Source organism: Pristiophorus japonicus, chromosome 3 (genome assembly GCF_044704955.1).
Source record: "Pristiophorus japonicus isolate sPriJap1 chromosome 3, sPriJap1.hap1, whole genome shotgun sequence".
Taxonomy (NCBI): domain Eukaryota; kingdom Metazoa; phylum Chordata; class Chondrichthyes; family Pristiophoridae; genus Pristiophorus; species Pristiophorus japonicus.
This window is the reverse complement of record NC_091979.1, coordinates 86,742,476-86,762,464: the sequence shown is the minus strand read 5'-3', so window position 1 is coordinate 86,762,464 and position 19,989 is coordinate 86,742,476. Positions and strand designations below refer to the sequence as shown.

The 19,989-nt window shown below is 43.3% G+C and overlaps 1 protein-coding gene across 11 annotated transcripts in view; it reads left to right on the top strand.

The window, feature by feature from the left end:
• scn1laa (sodium channel, voltage-gated, type I-like, alpha) overlaps positions 1 to 19,989 on the top strand; it is a 229,341-nt gene that overhangs the window by 180,952 nt on the left and 28,400 nt on the right. For all 11 annotated transcript variants that reach the window (XM_070875524.1, XM_070875520.1, XM_070875525.1 and 8 more), the window contains 2 exons: positions 4,468 to 4,605; positions 15,371 to 15,475. In XM_070875524.1, coding sequence (XP_070731625.1) covers positions 4,468 to 4,605; positions 15,371 to 15,475 — 243 coding nt within the window. The remainder of the gene's footprint in view (positions 1 to 4,467; positions 4,606 to 15,370; positions 15,476 to 19,989) is intronic.

Genomic DNA, 19,989 nt, shown 5'->3' with positions numbered 1-19,989 from the left:
TTCCACGTCACCCATGCTGCTGCATTTGATAGCTTCCTCCCAGTTATTCGAACAATGGCATCTCTATTTTATTTCTAGCAGTAGAACTTCAACATGAATCTCAGAAATAAATTGTGCTTACCTTATTTCTTCCTCTTGCAGCTGCCATTGTGTGACCCCTTATCAGAGTCTCTTCACCCCTTTAAACGGAATACACCCTTTAAATCATGATGCCCGTGCTGTTGTTCCATTTCCTTTCCAAATTTTGAAGTGTCCTCCCCTCCCAGCATATCTGACCTGGCAGGACATATAACGTTGTCCTACCCAGCATTAGGCAAAGCAACTGACCTCAGGAATTCTGATGGGTTCAGCATCCATGAATATCGATTGGTAGAATTCCCCTACAGCACCCCTCTCTCCATGTCGTCATGGTCTTCAAGATCTAGAGGTGAATATATGATTGCCCTACTTCAATGGTTTGCTTCCCATAGGAAGAGCTTTTATCGAGAATTCCCTGGAGAGTGGTGCATCTACGGGATTGGGTTCAGTTTACATTGTAAAAGTCACAGGAAATGATGGCGCAAGTGAGTTATGCCATTATTCACGCTGTGAACTTTTGCATGGCTTCACTAATACCCTCAGCAAAATTATACAAAATGGATTATCATAGCATAGTGATGTGAATTTCCTGGATTTACACCAGTTTTCTCACTGCCACTAAGATATTTAAATTCATGAGTTTTAATAATTGATTAAAGTAAAATAAAATCTCTGCTCTTGTTAATTTTATTCTTCACTAAAACCCATCAAAAAACTTCTTCACCATTGTATATAGGTTCAGTGTACATTGTGTGCATTGTGCAGATCATTGAACTTCCTGCACATGCCATTGATTAAAGTGAGAGTTGAAGAGAAATTAGTTTAGGCCCGTTTTCAGGCCCAAACTAGTCAGGCCCTCATGGGAGTGGGGTGGGGGACGCAAATAGGAGGGGACGAATGCGGGCTAGCAGCAGCCTACAGCAGTGCTGTGGGTAAATTAAAAAGAAACAACTTACATGTATGTCAGTGGCCGCCAGCAGTCCCTTTAAGGACACAGAAGGAACTGGTAAAACTGAGCCATGAATGCCTAATGCCTGGTCCACTCAATTTGTGACCAATATACAAATGCATATTTAAAGCGCCCTCGGAGTGCAGGACATATCCCTGGAATTTGGATATTTTTGCCCTCGTGTCACCTTGAGAAATGGGCGAAATGATGTCCAATTTCAGCTCTTCCCCCCTCCCATCCCCCATTTTTAAAATCTGAGACCTTTTTAGGTAGTTTAAATTATTAATGTCATCTTCTAACTAAATAGCACAAAAAAAGGAGTACAACAGCTGAGTTGGTCCATAACTCAAACAAATTTCTGTAAGTGATCAAATTCAGCATCGTGGAAGAATTTGAAATGTTACGACGCCGGTCATGTCATGCAAGTACAACAAGCAATTAGGAAGGCAAATGGCATGTCAGCCTTTATTGCAAGGGGCTTATAGTATAAGAGTAAGGAAGTCTTGCTGCAATTATACAGGGCTTTGGAGAGACCACACCTGGAGTGCTGTGTACAGTTTTGGTCTCTTTACCGAAACGAGAATATACTTGCCTTAGAGGCAATGTAACAAAGGTTCACTGGATTGATTTCTGAGATGAGAGGGATGTCCTATCAGGAAAGATTGAGTAGAATGGGCAGATACTTTCTGGAGTTTAGAAGAATGAGAGGTGATCTCATTGAAAGAGAATTGAGAATATGAATATATTGAAAGAAACTCAACAGAGTATAAATTAACATGGAGAAGGCTTTCATTGAGTTACAGGTTAAAAATGCTAAGTGAGAAAAAAATATATCTGAGGAGAATTGGAAAAATGTGGCCAGAGCCTCCATAATTTCCATCTTTACTTTCCTCAGCAACCTAGGATGCATCCCATCCGCGTGATTTTTCTATTTTGAGCACTTCCAATCTTTTAAGTACCTTCTCTTTATTTTTATCCTATTGAATTTTTCTGCTGCTCCACCTTTACTGTGACATTGGCAGAATCCTCTTCTTTAGTGAAGACAGATGCAAAGTACTCATTTAGTACTTCAGCCATGTCCTCTGCCTCCACAAGAAGATCTCCTTTTCGATCCCTAATTGGCCCCACCCTTCCTTTGACTACGCTTATGCTATTTATAAGTTTACCCACTATCTAGTCTTATAAACTCTCTTTGTCCCTCTTATTTCCTTTTTCAGTTTTCCCCTGTACATTTTGTATTCAACATTTGGAAACTTTAAATCTGAGTTTCCATTCACATCCTGACACATTCCAAGACGCTGCCTTAACCCATGGTCCCAAATCCAGACATGCTATTCCCAATCTCTGGTTTTCCTTATTACCTCACCCCAATACTCCTTGCCATTGCTGCACAATTCTATGACCTCCCTGCCCACCAGGCACACACATAGGTACTCCCAACCCACTTTTATCCTTTGGGGCTCCACACCTCAGGTCTTCAGTATGACTACATTCCACAACTCATTCCCAGTACTACAGTGTGACAAAACAACCTCCAGTATTGCTGAATCCCACAAATCCACACCCTTTTCTCCCACATTCTGACACCACCCTCCCAAAACTGCCTCATCTCACCCACTAATTGTCTAGCCTATGACCCCCAGCGTGTTTATTTCACTTTACTCCATACCTTTACCCACACCATTTTCTCCTTCATCACCACTCTATCCTCTTCACACTTGCATCTCATAACTTCTTTTACACGCACCATCAAACACTCTACAACCCTTTTGTCAATTGCTCTAATGCCTATTGGGAGAAAAGGATGTGGCATGGCAGTATAAACAAACTCCAGTATTTAGGCACAAATGAGAGAGGATATAAAAAAGGAAAGTGCAGACACAGAATCACTTTGGATCGAATTTATAGACAGTAACAGAGATAAACTATTATGCTATAGAACCCCAGGAGTAGGGTGACAGCCTTGATCAGGAACTCTGGGATGAGATAAGAAAGGTAAATAGCCAGGGACTGTAGTTATTGGAAATTTTAACTTACCAGAAACTGGCTGTGACAATGATGTCTCTACTGGTAACATAGGAAAAGGATTTCTAGAGTTAATGGAAGACTATTTTATGATTCCATTTCTAAAACAGCCAGAGGAGACAACATCTTGGATTAGTTGCTCCCAGTCTACCTCCATAGCTTCGCCCTCCATATTTCTGTAACCTCCTTCTGTCCTACAGCCCTCTGAGAACTCAGTGTTTCGCCAATTCTGGCCGCTTGAGTATCCCCAACTTCCTTTGCCCCACCATTGGCAGCCGTACCTTCAGCTGTATAGGACCTAAGCTCTTGAAGTTGTTCCCTAAACCTCTCCACCTCTCTTTCTTCTCCTTTACGACGTTCCTTAAAACCTAATAATTTGGCCAAGCTTTTGGCCACCTGTCCTAATGTCTTCTTTGACAGTGTTAATTTGTTTTTGTCTGATTATGTTATATAAATGCAAGTTTTAAAAATATGTTCTGGGGTATGGGCGTCGCTGGCAAGGCCAGCATTTATTGCCCATCCAAATTATTGTTTGTAACAGAGACAATCAAATCTTCAACACACAGGTGGCTGAAGCTTTTAAGTACCAGTGATCACATTTGACATTACAAGGACTGGAGTTGCTATTAAAAATCCAAACAAATTTGCCAAATTTCAAACCTTATCTGATTGAAACCTCTTGCCAGAGTAAGCTCGGGTGAGGGCATGACAAATGATACTGCAAAAATGATAAATATGTTTTTTTGCCTCAGTTTTTACCAAGGAGGAGATAGGTAACTGATCTGGAAATAGAACTAGATCATCATTTCCAAAGTTCTGTGAAAAGGAGAATTGTGGCAGAGGAGTGGAAGGTGGCAAATATTACTCTGTTCTTCAAAAAAGACAGTGGTTGGTAAACTACCAAAGTCGACAATGTGGCATGAAATTACTAATCAGGGCCAGAAACTATCATAACCGGCATGGATTTCTAAAAGGCAGGTTGTGCTTGACCAACCTTATAGAATTCTTTGAAGAAATAACAGAGGATAGATAAAGGATTTGTAGTGGATGTGGTTTATACAGGTTATAAAAATGAACATTTTATAAAGTTCCACACAATGCCCTTATGACAAAGTTAATGAATGGCACATGAAATTAAGGGGAATGTGTTCTTTTGGACAGAGAGATGGTCGTGAGAACAATTTTTAAAAACGCTATATTGCCAAGAAACGCTACTTTCATTTTATTTACACTGACGTTTAGAATATGATTCTATGATTCTAAGGGTTCTTAATTTAGCTGGTGTAGACTATTTTGTCTATTTAATGTTATGTACAGTGCTTAAAAACATGAAGATCAAATAAATACAGAACAAAATGTGAACATTTATTTTCAGTATTTTTAAGTTCTTTGCCCTAAATTATGTCTTTCTTTAGGTCAAGCAGCAGCCTGACTATGAATGCAATCTGTACATGTATTTTTACTTTGTCATTTTCATCATCTTTGGATCTTTCTTCACCTTAAATCTGTTCATTGGTGTCATTATTGACAACTTCAATCAACAGAAGAAAAAGATAAGTATTTTGCCCTATTAGAAAATAAACACAACTAAGATGCTCATAGAGCAGTATAATGCCTTAAAATGTATTTATAAAATGCCAGTAGTGCTAGTTTTTTGCAAATTGCCCTCAAGGTCATATGTTATTTTCCAAGGGACCAAAACACTGGGCATAGTTCTGTTATTTCAAAAACTGCATTATTACACCATATTTCTGTCTAACACATCCAATCACATATGTCCAGAGACTCCTGTGTTTCCTTCTAGTAGTTTTATGCAATACAAATTAATTAACCATTAATAGCGGAAACCTGACGAGCACTTTTAATCTGCAATTATGCTAACAGTCACATTTTAAAAACTATATTTTCTGTATTTCTCAATTTATTGTCTTTTTAAAGATATTCTTTTCCATCTGTTACTTTTGCAGTAACTTTTGTTATAGCTTGTGTTCCCCTTCTGTGTATTAATTGCAGAGTATATTTTTCTTATTCTTATTCATTACATGTAGCTACTTTTCATTAATATCCTTTATCGTTTTTTTCTGTACTTTTGATTCTATGCTCTTTATGGGCCCAAGTTTGGGGCCGCGCCTAGAATGGCACAGCCTGGACCTGGACACCCGTTTTTCGCGCTCGAAAGTGCACCTAAAAAATACTAACTGATTCTCCGGCTCCCTGCAGGTCCCATGGAGCTGGGCGTGGCGCAGCATGAGCTGTGGGGGGCAGAGCCAGGTCCCTGCGCTGAAATCAGTGTCGGGACCTGTGCACAGGCGCACGACAGTGGGCGCGCATGTGCAGTAGCTCCAGGCACCCAAAACTGTGGGAGGGGCCCGAAGCACACCGCCCCTAGCCCTGGCCAAATGGGCTCACTGGGGCGGCATGAATCAGGCTGCACCTCCCACTTCCTCCCTTCAGCTGGCTCTCAACCCACCCCCCCCCCCCCACCCAGCTCCCGACCCGACTCCCCCCCCACCCCCCCTGGACCCGACCCCTGCTCCCTCCCCCCCCCCCCCCCCCCCCCGGACCTGACCCCCGCGCCCCTTCCCCTGGACCCGACTTGACTCCCGCTCCCCCGCCCCGGACTCGACCCGCGCTCCCCGGACTCGACCCGCCCTCCCCCGCCCCGGACTCAACCCGAGCTCCCCCGTCCCGGACTCAACCTGACCCCCCCCCCCCCCTCCCAGCCCAGGACCCAACCCACCCCCCAGGACCCGACTCGACCCCCAGCCACCTAACTTTAACTCCGGTGCTGGGGGTGGGCCCCGCCCGAAGTCTTGGGCCCGGCCGGGCAGGGCCCGTTCAGCGTCCCTCTCCTCTCCTCTCTCCTCTCCCCCTCCCTCTCTCCCTCCCTTCTCCCCCCTTCTCCCTCCCCCCTTTTCCCTCCCTCCCCCATTCTCCCTCCCTGCCTACCTCCCCCCCTCCCTCCCTCTCTCCCCCCCTTCTCCCCCTCCCTCTCTCCCCCCATTCTCCCCCCCTCCCTCCCTCCCCTTCTCACTCTCCCTCCCTCCTCCCCCTCCCTCTCTTCTCCCCCTCCCTCTCCTTCCCTCCTCCCCCTCTCCCTCCCTCCCTCTTTCCTCCCTCTCCACCCCCTCCCTCTCTCCTCCCCCTCCCTCTCCTTCCCTCCTCCCCCTCTCCCTCCCTCCCTCTTTCTTCCCTCTCCACCCCTCCCCTTACTGTCAGAAACACAGACACTGACAGACAGAGAGTGAGAGAGACACACACAGACAGAGAGATAGAGACAGACTCGGGGGGCGGGGGGGCGGGGGTGGTCCCAGCACACTGTTGGAGGGCTCCCGGTGCTGCAGTCGGTAAGTAGAAAATGTTTTATTCATTGATTTTTTAAATTTTTTTAATGTTTTATTAAATTTTTTGATTGATTTATTGATGTTTTTATCATTTATTATTGATGATGGCTCTTTATTTGTAAAACTGAAGTGTTTAATGTTTGTAAACTTCCCTTTAAACCCCCCCTCCCCCATTCCCTACGCCTGATTTGTAACCTATGCCTGATTTTCTAAGTGTAAGCAAGGTTTTTCTGAGCGTACAAAAATCTACACTTATTCCATTCTAAATTAGTTTGGAGTATGTTTTCACTGCCTAAACTTTCAAAACGGGCGTAAGTGGCCGGACACGCCCCCTTTTGAAAAACAAAATCTGTTCCAAACTGAAACTGTTCTAACTGACTAGAACTGGAGCAAACTAAATCCCGAGAATTGCAATTCCTAAGATATTACATTCTAAACCAGTTGCTCCAAAAAAACAGGAGTAACTTAGGCCGAAATTTGGCCCCTTTGAGAGTCTCTGCTCTATATATGATCCTGTGTTCTGTATATTTAATGCATTACTTTGTATATTTGAATCTCTCATGTTCCTTCTTTTCTGTTGCCACATTCTTTTTTCTAACTAATGTTATATCTTGTGTATCAGTTCTGTGTTCTTCTGCATTCTGTGAATCTGATTCTCAACGTTTGGATCCAATTCTCTATTTGGAGGTTTTAATTCCTTGTTGTTTTCTAATTTTCTATGAACTGAGTCTTCATTCAGTGTTTGACCAATGTTTTTTTCTCCATTCTGTTTATAAGAACAGAAGAAATAGGAGTAGGAGTAGGCCACCTGGCTCCTCGAGCTTGCTCCACCATTCAATAAGATCATGGCTGATCTGACCATGGACTCAGCTCCAATTCCCTGCCCGCTCCCCATAACCCCGTATCCCCTTATTGCCTTATTGCTCAAAACTCTATCTCTGCCTTAAATATATTCAATGACCCAGCCTCCACAGCTCGCTAGGGTGGAGAATTCCATAGATTTACAACCCTCGGAGAGAAGAAATACCCATTCATCTCAGTTTTAATTGGGTGGCCCCTTATTCTGAGACTATGTCCCCTAGTTTTAGTTTCCCGTATGAGTGAAAATATCCTCTCTGCATCCATCTTGTCTAGCCCCCTCATTATCTTACATGTTTCGATAAGATCACCTCTTATTCTTCTGAACTCCAATGTGTAGAGGCCGAACCTACTCAATCTATCTTCATAAGTCAACCCCCTCATCTCCGAAATCAACCGAGTGAACCTTCTCAGAACAGCCTCCAATGCAAGTATATCCTTCCTTAAATATGGAGACCAAAACTGTATGCAGTACTGCAGCTGTGGCCTCACCAATACCCTGTACAGTTGTAGCAGGACTTCTGCTTTTATACTCTATCCCCCTTGCAATAAAGGCCAACATTCCATTTGACTTCCGAATTACTTGCTGTACCTGCATACTCACTTTTTGTGTTTTATGCACAAGGACTCCCAGGTCCCTCTGTACTGCAGCATTTTGCAATTTTTCTCCATTTAAATTATAATTTGTTTTTCTATTTTTTCTGCCAAAGTGGATAACCTCACATTTTCTCACATTATACTCCATCTGCCAAATGTTTGCCCACACGCATTTTTTGAGTCCTCCTCACAATTTGCTTTCCCACCCATTTTTGTATCATCAGCAAACTTGGCAACATTACACTCGGTCCCTTCATCCAAGTCATTAATATAGATTGTAAATAGTTGAGGCCCTAGCACCGATCCCTGCGGCACCCCACTAGTTACTGTTTGCCAACCGGAAAATTACCCATTTATCCCGACTCTCTGTTTTCTGTTGGTTAACTAATCCTCTAACCATGCTAATATATTACCCCCAACCCCGTGAACTTTTATCTTGTGCAGTAACCTTTTATGTGGCACCTCATCGAATGGCTTCTGGAAATCCAAATACACCACATCCACTGGTTCCCCCTGAACCACTTTGCTCGTTACATCCTCAAAGAACTCGAGCAAATTTGTCAAACATGATTTCCCTTTCATAAAACCATGCCAACTCTGCTTAATTGAATTAGGCTTTTGCAAATGTCCCGCTACTGCTTCCTTAATAATGGACTCCAGCATTTTCCCAACGACAGATGTTAGGCTAACTGGTCTATAGTTTCCTGCTCTCTGATTCTGATTCTCTGTTCTTAAACGCAATTCTTTGTTCTGTGTACCTTATTCTCTGTTAACTTTTCCCTGTTCTGTTTACCTGATCTACTCTTCTCTCTTCTGTTTTCATGTTTTATTTAGTTTTTTCTCCTGTCTTTCCAATTCTGTGTTCTTTGTGGCCGAACGACAGTGAATGATTACAGAATTAAGGGCAGTAACAGCAGGGAGAAGAGCTATTGACGAGGGTAGCAACCACGAATGACTCAAACACTATGAAGCTGCCAGATCCATTACATTGAAAATTATGGTATACTGAATGAGCCCCACTTCCCTCGCAAGAGCATGTTTTTTGATTGGCTCCCAAATACTGCATTATAACAAGGGTCTTCTGTATGTATCTCTTTTCTTTCTATTCCAGCTGAAAAACTGATCTATTTTTGTAATTTTACTGAGTAATGTTATAAAACTCAAATTATAGGCATGTACAGAATCAGAGAACATTTCTTAATACACAAGATCCAAAGTTCTGCTGACCCTTTTGAGGAGGTCATCATGGAGACAGGGGACTGATTTACATACTGAAGGCAGGTGGCCCATGCTTGTCGAATTGCAACTGAAGTTCCCGTCTTGTGGTGCCGCCGGAAAATCAGAGCAGCCCCCTGCTTCTGCAAAGGGGGAGCCCATGTCCATATCAGGCCAACGGTTAAAGTTAAAAAGAAGCTTCATTAGCTGCAGGGAATGATAGGACAGAATTCAGAAGGTAATTGGGATTGATTACTTTTTGCCTTAACCTCTTTGAAGTCTTGCAACCAATGCCATCTCTCAGCAGATGGAATTTGCATCGTAGACCAAGAATGGCCCAGACACACTCCCAAACTGCTCATGTCTTATCAATGCTGGACACTACTTAGTCGAAGCATTAAGGGGTCGAAATTTGTTATGGCCGTTTTTGAGACATTAGAACACAACAAATTGGTGCAGGAGTAGGCCATACGGCCCCTCGAGCCTTCTCCACCATTCAATAAGATCATGGCTGATCTAATCATGGACTCAGCTCCACTTCCCCGCCCACTCCCCATCACCTCTTATCCCCTTATCATTTAAGAAACTCTCTATTTCTGTCTTAAATTTATTCAATGTCTCAGCTTCCACAGCTCGCTGAGGCAGTGAATTCCACAGATTAACAACCCTCTGAGAAGAAATTTCTCCTCATCTCTGTTTTAAATGGGCGGTCTTTTATCCTAAGATCATGCCCTGTAGCTGTAGTCTCCCCATCAGAGGAAACATCCTCTCTGCATTCACCTTGTTAAGCCCCCTCATAATCTTATATGTTTTGATAAGATCACACCTCATTCTTCTGAATTCCAATGAGTAGAGGTCCAACCTACTCAACCTTTCCTCATAAGTCAACCTCCTCATCCCCGGAATCAACCTAGTGAACCTTCTCTGAACTGCCTCCAAAGCAAGTATATCCTTTCGTAAATTATGAAAACCAAAACTGCACGCAGTATTCCAGGTGTGGCCTCACTAATACCCTGTATAGCTGTAGCAAGACTTCCCTGCTTTTATACTCCATCCCCTTCACAATAAAGGCAAAGATACCATTGGCCTTCCTGATCACTTGCTGTACCTGCATACTATCCTTTTGTGTTTCATGCACAAGTCTTCCCAGGTCCCGCTGTACTGCAGCACTTTGCAATCTTTCTCCATTTAAATAATAACCTGCTCTTTGATTTTTTTTCTGCCAAAGTGCATGTCCTCACATTTTCCAACATTATACTCCATCTGCCAAATTTTTACCCACTCAGTAGTCTGTCTATGTCCTTTTGCAGATTTTTTGTGTCCTCTTCACACATTGCTTTTCCTCCCCTCTTTGTATCGTCAGCAAACTTGGCTACGTTACACTCAGTCCCTTCTTCCAAGTCGTTAATATAGATTGTAAATAGTTGGGGTCCCAGCCCTGATCCCTGCGGCACCCCACTGGTTACTGGTTGCTGGTTGCCAACCAGAAAATGAACCATTTATGCCGACTCTCTGTTTCTGTTAATTGGCCAATCCTCTATCCATGCTAATATATTACACCCAACCCCGTGAACTTTTATCTTGTGCAGTAACCTTTTATGTGGCACCTTGTCAAATGCCTTCTGGAAGTCCAAATACACCACATTCACTGGTTCCCCTTTATCCATCCTGTTCGCCTATCACCGCCTGGGTGCTGATTTTCGTGTCGGATGTTCGGCGCAGCCTCAAAGTCCTAAATTCAGTTTTCACGCCCAAAAATGAGAGAATAGCGCTAAAAAGTGGCGCTGCACACCCATCCTTGGGCAGCAGCTCAGGAGGCCAACTGAATTTCCTGATGGGAGGTTGCGACCATGCTAGAAAAAAAACAGGAAGAAAAAAAAGAACTAAACCTTCTCCGATCCACAAACACACTTCCCCATTCTTAAAACTAATAAAAACATGCAGAAATAAATAAAGAGAAAAGCTTACCTTCCTTTCTAGGCAATTCCGCCCGAGATCCACTCTTGACGACCACTTTTTCCTGGCTGTTCGGCAAAGCAAATGTCGCGACAGAGACGTCAAAGAGGCATTGAACGCTGGATGACGTCACCACGCCGGTGGCGTTAGCCAGCGCAGCGTTTCCTTTTGGCGCCTCTGCCAAAGAGCCGACTGAATTTAGGACGAGGCGTTGACCCCGCTTACCGTCGAAGTTAGGCCTTTGCCGCCTTTCACGCAGGATAACAGGCGGCATCCACCACTGAATTTTGACCCCTAAATGTTTAAATGACCACAGCAGTGAGAGCAATTGATGTAGGGGAGTAAAGACAAAACCTGAAAAAGGGATTCAAGATAAATCCTGAAAATGGGATTCAAGATAAAACCTGGGAATGAATTTAAAAACTGGCTGAAGCAGCAAGTATGTGTTGGGTGAATGATGTCCGAGTGGATGGGGTAGCACTGAGGGGAATGCCCCAGAGATCTGTTTTGGAAAACTTATTGTTCCTAATATACATTAAAATTTGGGATTCAGAAGCTCAGTGCAAATTTGCAGGTGATACAAAACTGGAATCTAAGGGACATAGAGATTTATTTATATAAAATACGCAGGTGGACAGAACAGTAGCAAATTAAATTTGTGTATAAATTATTGCACATATTAAGAAACAGTGGTCGTCATATGTACTCAACAAATGGTAACCAAATAGCTACGGGTGAAATGAAAGAGAGCTTGGGCCCTTAGTAGACTTGATACTTAGTCAACAAAAGTGGCAATCAGCAAGACAGATAGGTCTAGAGTACATGATGACCTCCTCAACAAAAGTATAAACATTGTAGAATTACTGGAATTGGACCGTAATGAATTTCTGGGAAGTAGCACTGCTTTATCCATCAATCTATATCAAATTAAAAAAACTTTAGTACTTGTGCATTTTCTTTGTATCTCAGATGTCAGTCACACTTCGGACGTCGCATACTGTCGAATGCAAAATACTGTGTCACTTTTTTTTAAAAAGGAAAAAGAATTAGTACTTTCCTCCTGCCCTGATTCAAAGAGAATTGTCTCTTATATGCCAGAAAAGAATTATTGAGATTCTGGATTTTCAATATCTAACCTCTCAAATTCAAAAGGGAACTGCAGTCAGATACAAACTGAACCAATTACTAAATCTTTATATATCTGAAAATGTGTTACTTTGCTAAAGGGAGTTGACAACAAACTCACATCATTGTATTGAGACAAGCCTGGTGTAAAACCCTGGCCCAAGCTAGCTGTCAAACTATCCGTGCAATGATGAGTTTCAAAGGGGCATCCACCAAACAAAAATATAACCAGGGTGATTTTCATTTGTATTCTGTCCCATTAAGCCTGAAAACGGGGCAGCTACCAGAAGTTTTATTTAATTATCTCCCGCCATCCAATTCAATTATCAAGCAGACCTCAAAATGCAGGACCAGAACTCCAAATAAAAACCGGCTTATTTAAATTGGAGTACTACATTGGTTCTAGGACCCTGACATAATGTTCATGTACCAGTGGGCAGAACATGTCCTGTAGATGTTCCGCCCAGTGGTATTGGAGGTAGAGTGGGCTAATAAATGGAAACTGCTCCCAAACACTCAAAAGACCAGTAATCCACAAACATCATCCTACTGATTGCAAGCTGTTCAGTGGTCCGTCACTAGGAATGCGCCCCTTCCCATTTAAGTTTTGACTTCTGGTCCGGCTCGGCAAACATAGGAACATAGAAAATAGGTGCAGGAGTAGGCCATTCGGCCCTTCGAGCATGCACCGCCATTCAATGAGTTCATGGCTGAACATGCAACTTCAGTACCCCATTCCTGCTTTCTCGCCATACCCCTTGATCCCCTAGTAGTAAGGACTACATCTAACTCCTTTTTGAATATATTCAGTGAATTGGCCTCAACAACTTTCTCTGGTAGAGAATTCCACAGGTTCACCACTCTCTGGGTGAAGAAGTTTCTCCTCATCTCGGACCTAAATGGCTTACCCCTTATCCTTAGACTGTGACCCCTGGCTCTGGACTTCCCCAACATTGGGAACATTCTTCCTGCATCTAACCTGTCTAACCAGTCAGAATTTTAAACGTTTCTATGAGATCCCCTCTCATTCTTCTGAACTCCAGTGAATACAAGCCCAGTTGATCCAGTCTTTCTTCATATGTCAGTCCCGCCATCCCGGGAATCAGTCTGGTGAACCTTCGCTGCACTCCCTCAATAGCAAGAATGTCCTTCCTCAAGTTAGGAGACCAAAACTGTACACAATACTCCAGGTGTGGCCTCACCAAGGCCCTGTAGTAACACCTCCCTGCCCCTGTACTCAAATCCCCTCGCTATGAAGGCCAACATGCCAATTGCCTTCTTAACCGTCTGCTGTACCTGCATGCCAACCTTCAATGACTGATATACTATGACACCCAGGTCTCATTGCACCTCCCCTTTTCTTAATCTGTTACCATTCAGATAATAGTCTGTCTCTCTGTTTTTACAACCATAGTGGATAACCTTACATTTATCCACATTATACTTCATCTGCCATGCATTTGCCCACTCACCTAACCTATCCAAGTCACTCTGCAGCCTCAGAGCATCCTCCTCGCAGCTCACACTGCCACCCAACTTAGTGTCATCCGCAAATTTGGAGATACTACATTTAGTCCCCTTGTCTAAATCATTAATGTACAGTGTAAACGGCAACCAGGTTCTCCCCACCTCCCTCCAGGCCCAGCACTGCCGCAGCAAGCTGCCCATCTGTGCTCATTGGATGCTGACAATTTGCTTATTCCATTAAAATGAGGAGCAACTATGGAAATGGTCCGGGCCTCTTGCTAGAGCCATTGGGCAGGCGGTACAATCGTTCTGCCCGCTGCCCACCTACTGTGTGTTGTGGACCCCCTCGGACATGTTCTAAACGTACATTTCATTGATGTCCATCCCTGCTCACTGCTTTGGCCAACTTTGTGGTAAATATGAGCGTGTAGGCCCGACCTGCGAGAAACCATCAGCGGCAGATCGGGGCCATAAAAGGAGCGGCGTGCGGAGGCCCATGAGCAGTGTGGAGGCATGCCATTACAAGGTACAGCGCGAGCTGGTGCAGGATTGCAATGGCAGCGAAGAGTGATGTCAGCAAGGTCCAGGTCGGTGATTGGAGCGTGAGCAGATGCAGCAGGAGCAGTGAGAGGGGCGAAGGAGCTGTGAGAGACTGTGGAAGGATGTGATCGGGCCCAGGGGAGGCGTGAGTTCGGGGCCAGGGGCCCAGGGGCAGCACGGGCCAGCCCACACTGCGATATGTGTGCACACTAGGTCCGTGCAGCAGAGCAGGTTTCCAGTTGTCTTGGGTAATCCTTGCCACTGGACCACGACCTAGCTCTGTCAAACCCGTGTGGTGGCTGGTGTACAACGGCCATCACACATTAAAAACATCCACGCAAAGGCATCTTCCACCCTTGAGGATGTAGTTCGGGTTCTTCATTCGAAACACCTGTGAACTCTTCCTTTTTTTTGGTATGGAAGCAAGTCATCCTCGTTTCGAGGGACTGCCGATGATGATGTATATTAAAATCAGCTTTGTCAGTTTTGTCACAATGTTTCTTATAAAACAGCATATCATCCAACTTACTGAGCCACATGGTGATAAGGGAAGATTAAGTATTATTAAATTCAGTTACATTGCAGAATAAGAAAAAACATGTATAAATTATCTTAAAAAACTCAAATGTAAATCTCAATATTAATAGAAGACATATTTAAAATTAATGCACAAATTAGTCATATAATTGCTAGTCTTAAAAGTTTTCTCTTAATGGCAGTACTAATTCCTCATCCCCTGAAGAATTTATTTTAACTGTTCACTTCGCTGAATTTATGCAGCCTGGCTCAAATAAGACCAGGTGAAATTTGGATTAATTATCACCGGGAATGGTGCTGGAAGATCTGAGACACATAAATTAATTAGTGCAAAACATGCTGGGCAGTAAGGTTTAAAGCTGGTACAACATTATAAAGAGGAAAGTAAACAACATTTCTTAATTTCAACTGTAATTTAGAAAAAGCCAAAAGCAAAACTTCTAGTATTGTTTCCGAAGAAATTTCCAAAGTACCGTTACATTTACAGACTTTAAAACATATTTGTGAAATATATAATTTAGATGTATGTTCTGTAGTTTAACAATACAGTTCATGTGATCTCACATTTACTGAAATAAAAGTAAGGGGTGTATTTCATAAAAGTCTTACTGGATGTTGTGAAATTGGCAAATAGATTTATATGTATTTGGTTATAACCAGTATGCTTTTGTCACTTTACTTTGGAGGTCAAGATATTTTCATGACTGAAGAACAAAAGAAATATTACAATGCTATGAAAAAGCTTGGCTCCAAGAAACCACAGAAACCTATACCCAGGCCCTTGGTAAGAGCTGTTAGTTTAATATAGCAAAAGTAATCGATGAATTAAACAATTTGCACTATTATGCTTACAGAGTATGATGTTCACATAAAGAACACATTGAAGAGCAGAGGACCTTTAAGGATGTGTCTGCTGCAGTGGTTATTCATGGAATGCAGTTTAATGTAGTTATCCACGAAAGCATAGTTGTGAAAAGTCATGGGTTTAAGCCGTTAAAGTGGTTAATCTGTTAACAGCATTCTTTTTAAATAGAGATTATGTACAATAAGGATAGAGATTGAGGGGGAGAAATTCACTATCCCCCAGGTTTGGGGCACTAATTTTTAAAAGTTTGAAAAGTTACCGCCAGGCGCTAATGATTTCAAACTTTAAAGCAAAATTCGCTGTTTCCGCTCCAGGAGCACAAATGGCAGCAGATGGGGCGGTGACTTCAACAACGCTGCACACTGAGCCATGCAGTGCTGCCGCATTCAAAGGCTCCTTCCCTCCCTTAAAGGGAAGGGCCATCGCTGCAGGCCCTACAAAATAAAAAGTACCTACCTGGACTACCACGACAGCCGTAATTCTGAGCAATCAGCCTGACTCTCAAGCAGAGTGCCGGGCTGATCGATTGCGGGCAGGAACTCGAACAAAAAAGGTACTTTTTTTTACTTACCCGGGCTACCTCGCCTTTAAGCATCGCCCCTGAAGTGACCGGGCACCCGATACATGCCTCCTGCAACTGCCCATGTTTTCACCCGACCCTGCTGCAGGGGGCGGAAGTCAATTTAGGGTCCGGGACGCTACTGGGACGATGCGCACGGTGATGCCGTCATGATCTCCGGGCGAAGGAGATCAGGACGCAACGCCGTAGCACTACCGCATAACTCACGGCGAATATGGCGGGAGTCGATGTCATCGCCGCACCCGGTCATAAAGCCGTCGGGGGTGCTAACGGGAGGCGCAAAGGAACGCAATTTCGCCCCCTTAGAAAATGTACAGAAGTGTGAAAAAATTATGAGGCCAGCAACCAGAACTGAAATGGGAATTCTTTTGCTCTTGATTAATAGATGGGCGTTAAACTGGCAGAAAACTAGAAAATCTGTTTTTCTGTGCTATTCCTTTTTTTCTGACATCCACAAAGGAAGTGAAATTGATGGCAACATTTTTGTGAAAAATCTGCTCTTGCCTGTTAGGCCTTTTAATACTTTGTTAATGAGCTTTCAGGGAAAGGCACAATAGTTTTTCACTGGGAGAAATTTCAAAGACCAGGCAGCAATTAAGATATCTGCTCAGCTAGAGTTACTTAAAAAATGCAGCAGTTAAACTCTTTTCAGATTATTTTTGCAATTTGAATTGTATGCAATATTATATTATATTAGTTGGTCAGTGTTACCATTGGGTCGGAGAAGCCTGCCTAGCCATGCAGTCTCCACCAGAGATTAAGTACTCAACCCAGCAGTCACCAATGAAGGTTCAAACTGTGCTGATCACCAGCACTCTAATTGTTGAGTATTGCTGGGTTGGACATAAATAGAACATTACATTGTTGAACAGTTAGCGATTGAAAATGCTAATGTACCGCTTTACAATATTCTTAATTCTCATTCATGGTAAATCAAGGCCTAGATGATTAAATTAATCATTACACGTATTTAAGTCAAGCGCTGGAGAAGTACCGCCAGCGCTGCCTCCGCAAGATCCTGCAAATCCATTGGGAGGATAGACGCACCAACATCAGTGTTCTCGTCTAGACCAACATTCCCAACATTGAAGAACTGAACACACTTGATCAGCTCTGTTGGGCGGGCCACATCGTCCGCATGCCCAAAACGAGATTCCCTAAGCAAGCACTCTACTCAGAGCTCTGACACGGCAAGCAAGCCCCAGGTGGGCAGAGGAAACGTTTCAAGGACACCCTCAAAGCCTTCTTGATAAAGTGCATCATCCCCACTAGTACTTGAGAATCCCTGGCCCAAGACCGGCCAAAGTAGAGGAAGAGCATCCAGGAGGGCGCTGAGCACCTCAAGTCTCATCATCAAGGGCATGCGGAAATCAAGCGCAGACAGCGGAAGGAGCTTGTGGCAAACCCGGCTCCCCACCCACCCTTTCCTTCAACCACTGTTTGCCCAACCTTTGACAGAGACTGTAATTTCCACATTGGACGCTACAGTCACCTGAGAACTCACTTTTAGAGTGGAAGCAAGTCTTCCTCAATTTTGAGGGACTGCCCATGATGATAATAATGAGGAATTGGAGAGATGGCAGGGAGGAAGAGGGAGTGAGAGAAGAGGAAGAAGGGGGTGGAGTGAGGCAGGGAGAGAGCAAAGTGGAACTGAGTCCATGATCAAATCAGCCATGATCCTATTAAATGGCAGAACAGGCTCGAGGGGTCAAATGGCTTACACCTGCTCGTATTTCTTATGTTCTTAACTTCAAACATTGTCGATAGCAGCAATTAGTGTTGAGTTTCTTTTTAAATCAGGCATTCAAGAAATGAGTTGCTTTGCAATTAATTGGAAGAGAAGGAAATTATTACAGTGATCATAGTATCATAAGGTTTAGATCAGCTATGGAAAAGGAGTGGGAGCAATCTAGAGTAAAAATACTTAATTGGAGGAAGACCAATTTCAGTGGGTTGAGAATGGATCTGGCCCGGTATATTAGAATCAAAGATTGGCAGACAAAACTGTAATCGAACAATGAGCTGCCTTTAAAGAGGAGATGGTTCGGGTACAGTCGAGGGGGAAAGGTAGGGCAACCAAAGTCAAAGCTCCCTGGATGATGAAAGAGATTGAGAGTAACATGAAGCAGAAAAATGCACGTATGACAGATGTCAGGTTGAGAATACAAGTGAGAATCAGGCTGAATATGGAAAGTTCAAAGGGGAAATTTCAAAGGAATTAAGAGGGGCAAAGAGAGAGTATAAGAAAAGATGGGCATCTAACACAAAAGGGAATCCAAAAACTCTTCTATGGGCATATAATTAGTAAAAGGAGGGGTGAGGCTGATTCAGAAACAAAATGGAGGCTTACGCATAAGAACATAAGGAATAGGAGCAGGAGTAGGCCAGGTGGCCTCTCGAGCCTGCTCCGCCTTTCAATAAGATCATGGCTGATCTGATCCTGGCCTCAACTCTACTTCTCCGCCCGCTTCCCATAACCCTTGACTCCCTTATCATTCAAAAATCTGTCTATCTCCACCTTAAATAAATTCAAAGACCCAGCCTCCATAGCTCTCTGGGTTAGAGAATTCCAGAGATTCACATCCCTCTGAGGGAAAAAATTCCTCCTCATTTCTGTTTTAAAAGGGCAACCCCTTACTCTGAAACAACACCCCATAGTTCTAGATTCCCACATGAGGGGAAACATCCTCTCTGCATCTACCATGTCAAGCCCCCTCAGAATCTTATATGTTTCTGTAAGATCACCTCTCATTCTTCTAAATTCCAATGAGTACAGGCCCAACCTGCTCAACCTTTCTTGATATGACAACCCCTTCATCTCAGGAATCAACCTCGTGAACCTTCTCTGAAGTGTCTCCAATACAAGTATATCCCTCCTTAAATAAGGAGACCAAAACTACACAATACTCCAGGTGTGGCCTTACCAATACCCTGTACAGTTGGAGCAGGACTTTCCTACTTTTATGCTCTATTTCCCTTGCAATAATGCATTAAATGCCAGCATTCTATTTGCCTCCCTGATTATTTGCTGTACCTGCATGCTAACCTTTTGTGTTTCATGCACAAGAACCCCAGGTCCCTCTATACTGCAGCATTTTGTAATTGCTCACTATTTAAATAATAACTTGCTTTTTTATTTTTCCAATCAAAGTGGATAACCTCGCATTTTTCCACATCTGCCAAATATTTGCCCACTCACTGAGCCTATCTATATCCCTTTGTAGATTCTTTGCGTCCTCCTCACAACTTGCTTTCCCACCTATCTTTTTATCATCAGCAAATTCGGCTACGTTACACTCGGTCCCTTCATCCAAGTCATTAATATAAATTGTAAATAGTTGAGGCCCTAGCACTGATCCTTGTGGCACCTTGCTAGTTAAAGTTTGCCAATCTGAAAATGATCCATTTACCCCGAATCTGTTTTCTGTTAGTTAGCCAATCTTCTATCCACGCATGGAGACAGAGGTCATGTCTGAGGTACTAAGTGAGTACTTTGCATCTGTCTTTATCAAGGAAGGAGATGCTGCCAAAGTCATAGTGAAAGAGGAGGTAGTTGAGATACTGGACAGGATAAAAATTGATAAAGAGGAGGTACTAGCAAGGCTGGCTGTGCTTAGGTAGATCAGTCATCAGGACTGGATGGGATGCATCCTAGGATGCTGAGGAAAGTAAGGGTGGAAAATTGTGAAGGTACTGGTCATAATCTTCCAAGCCGCCTTAGATACGGGGGTGGTGCCAGAGGACTGGAGATTTGCAAATATTACACCCTTGTTGAAAAACGGGTGCAAGGATAAACCCAGCAACTACAGCCCAGTCAGTTTAACCTCGGCAGTAGGGACATAGAAACATAGAA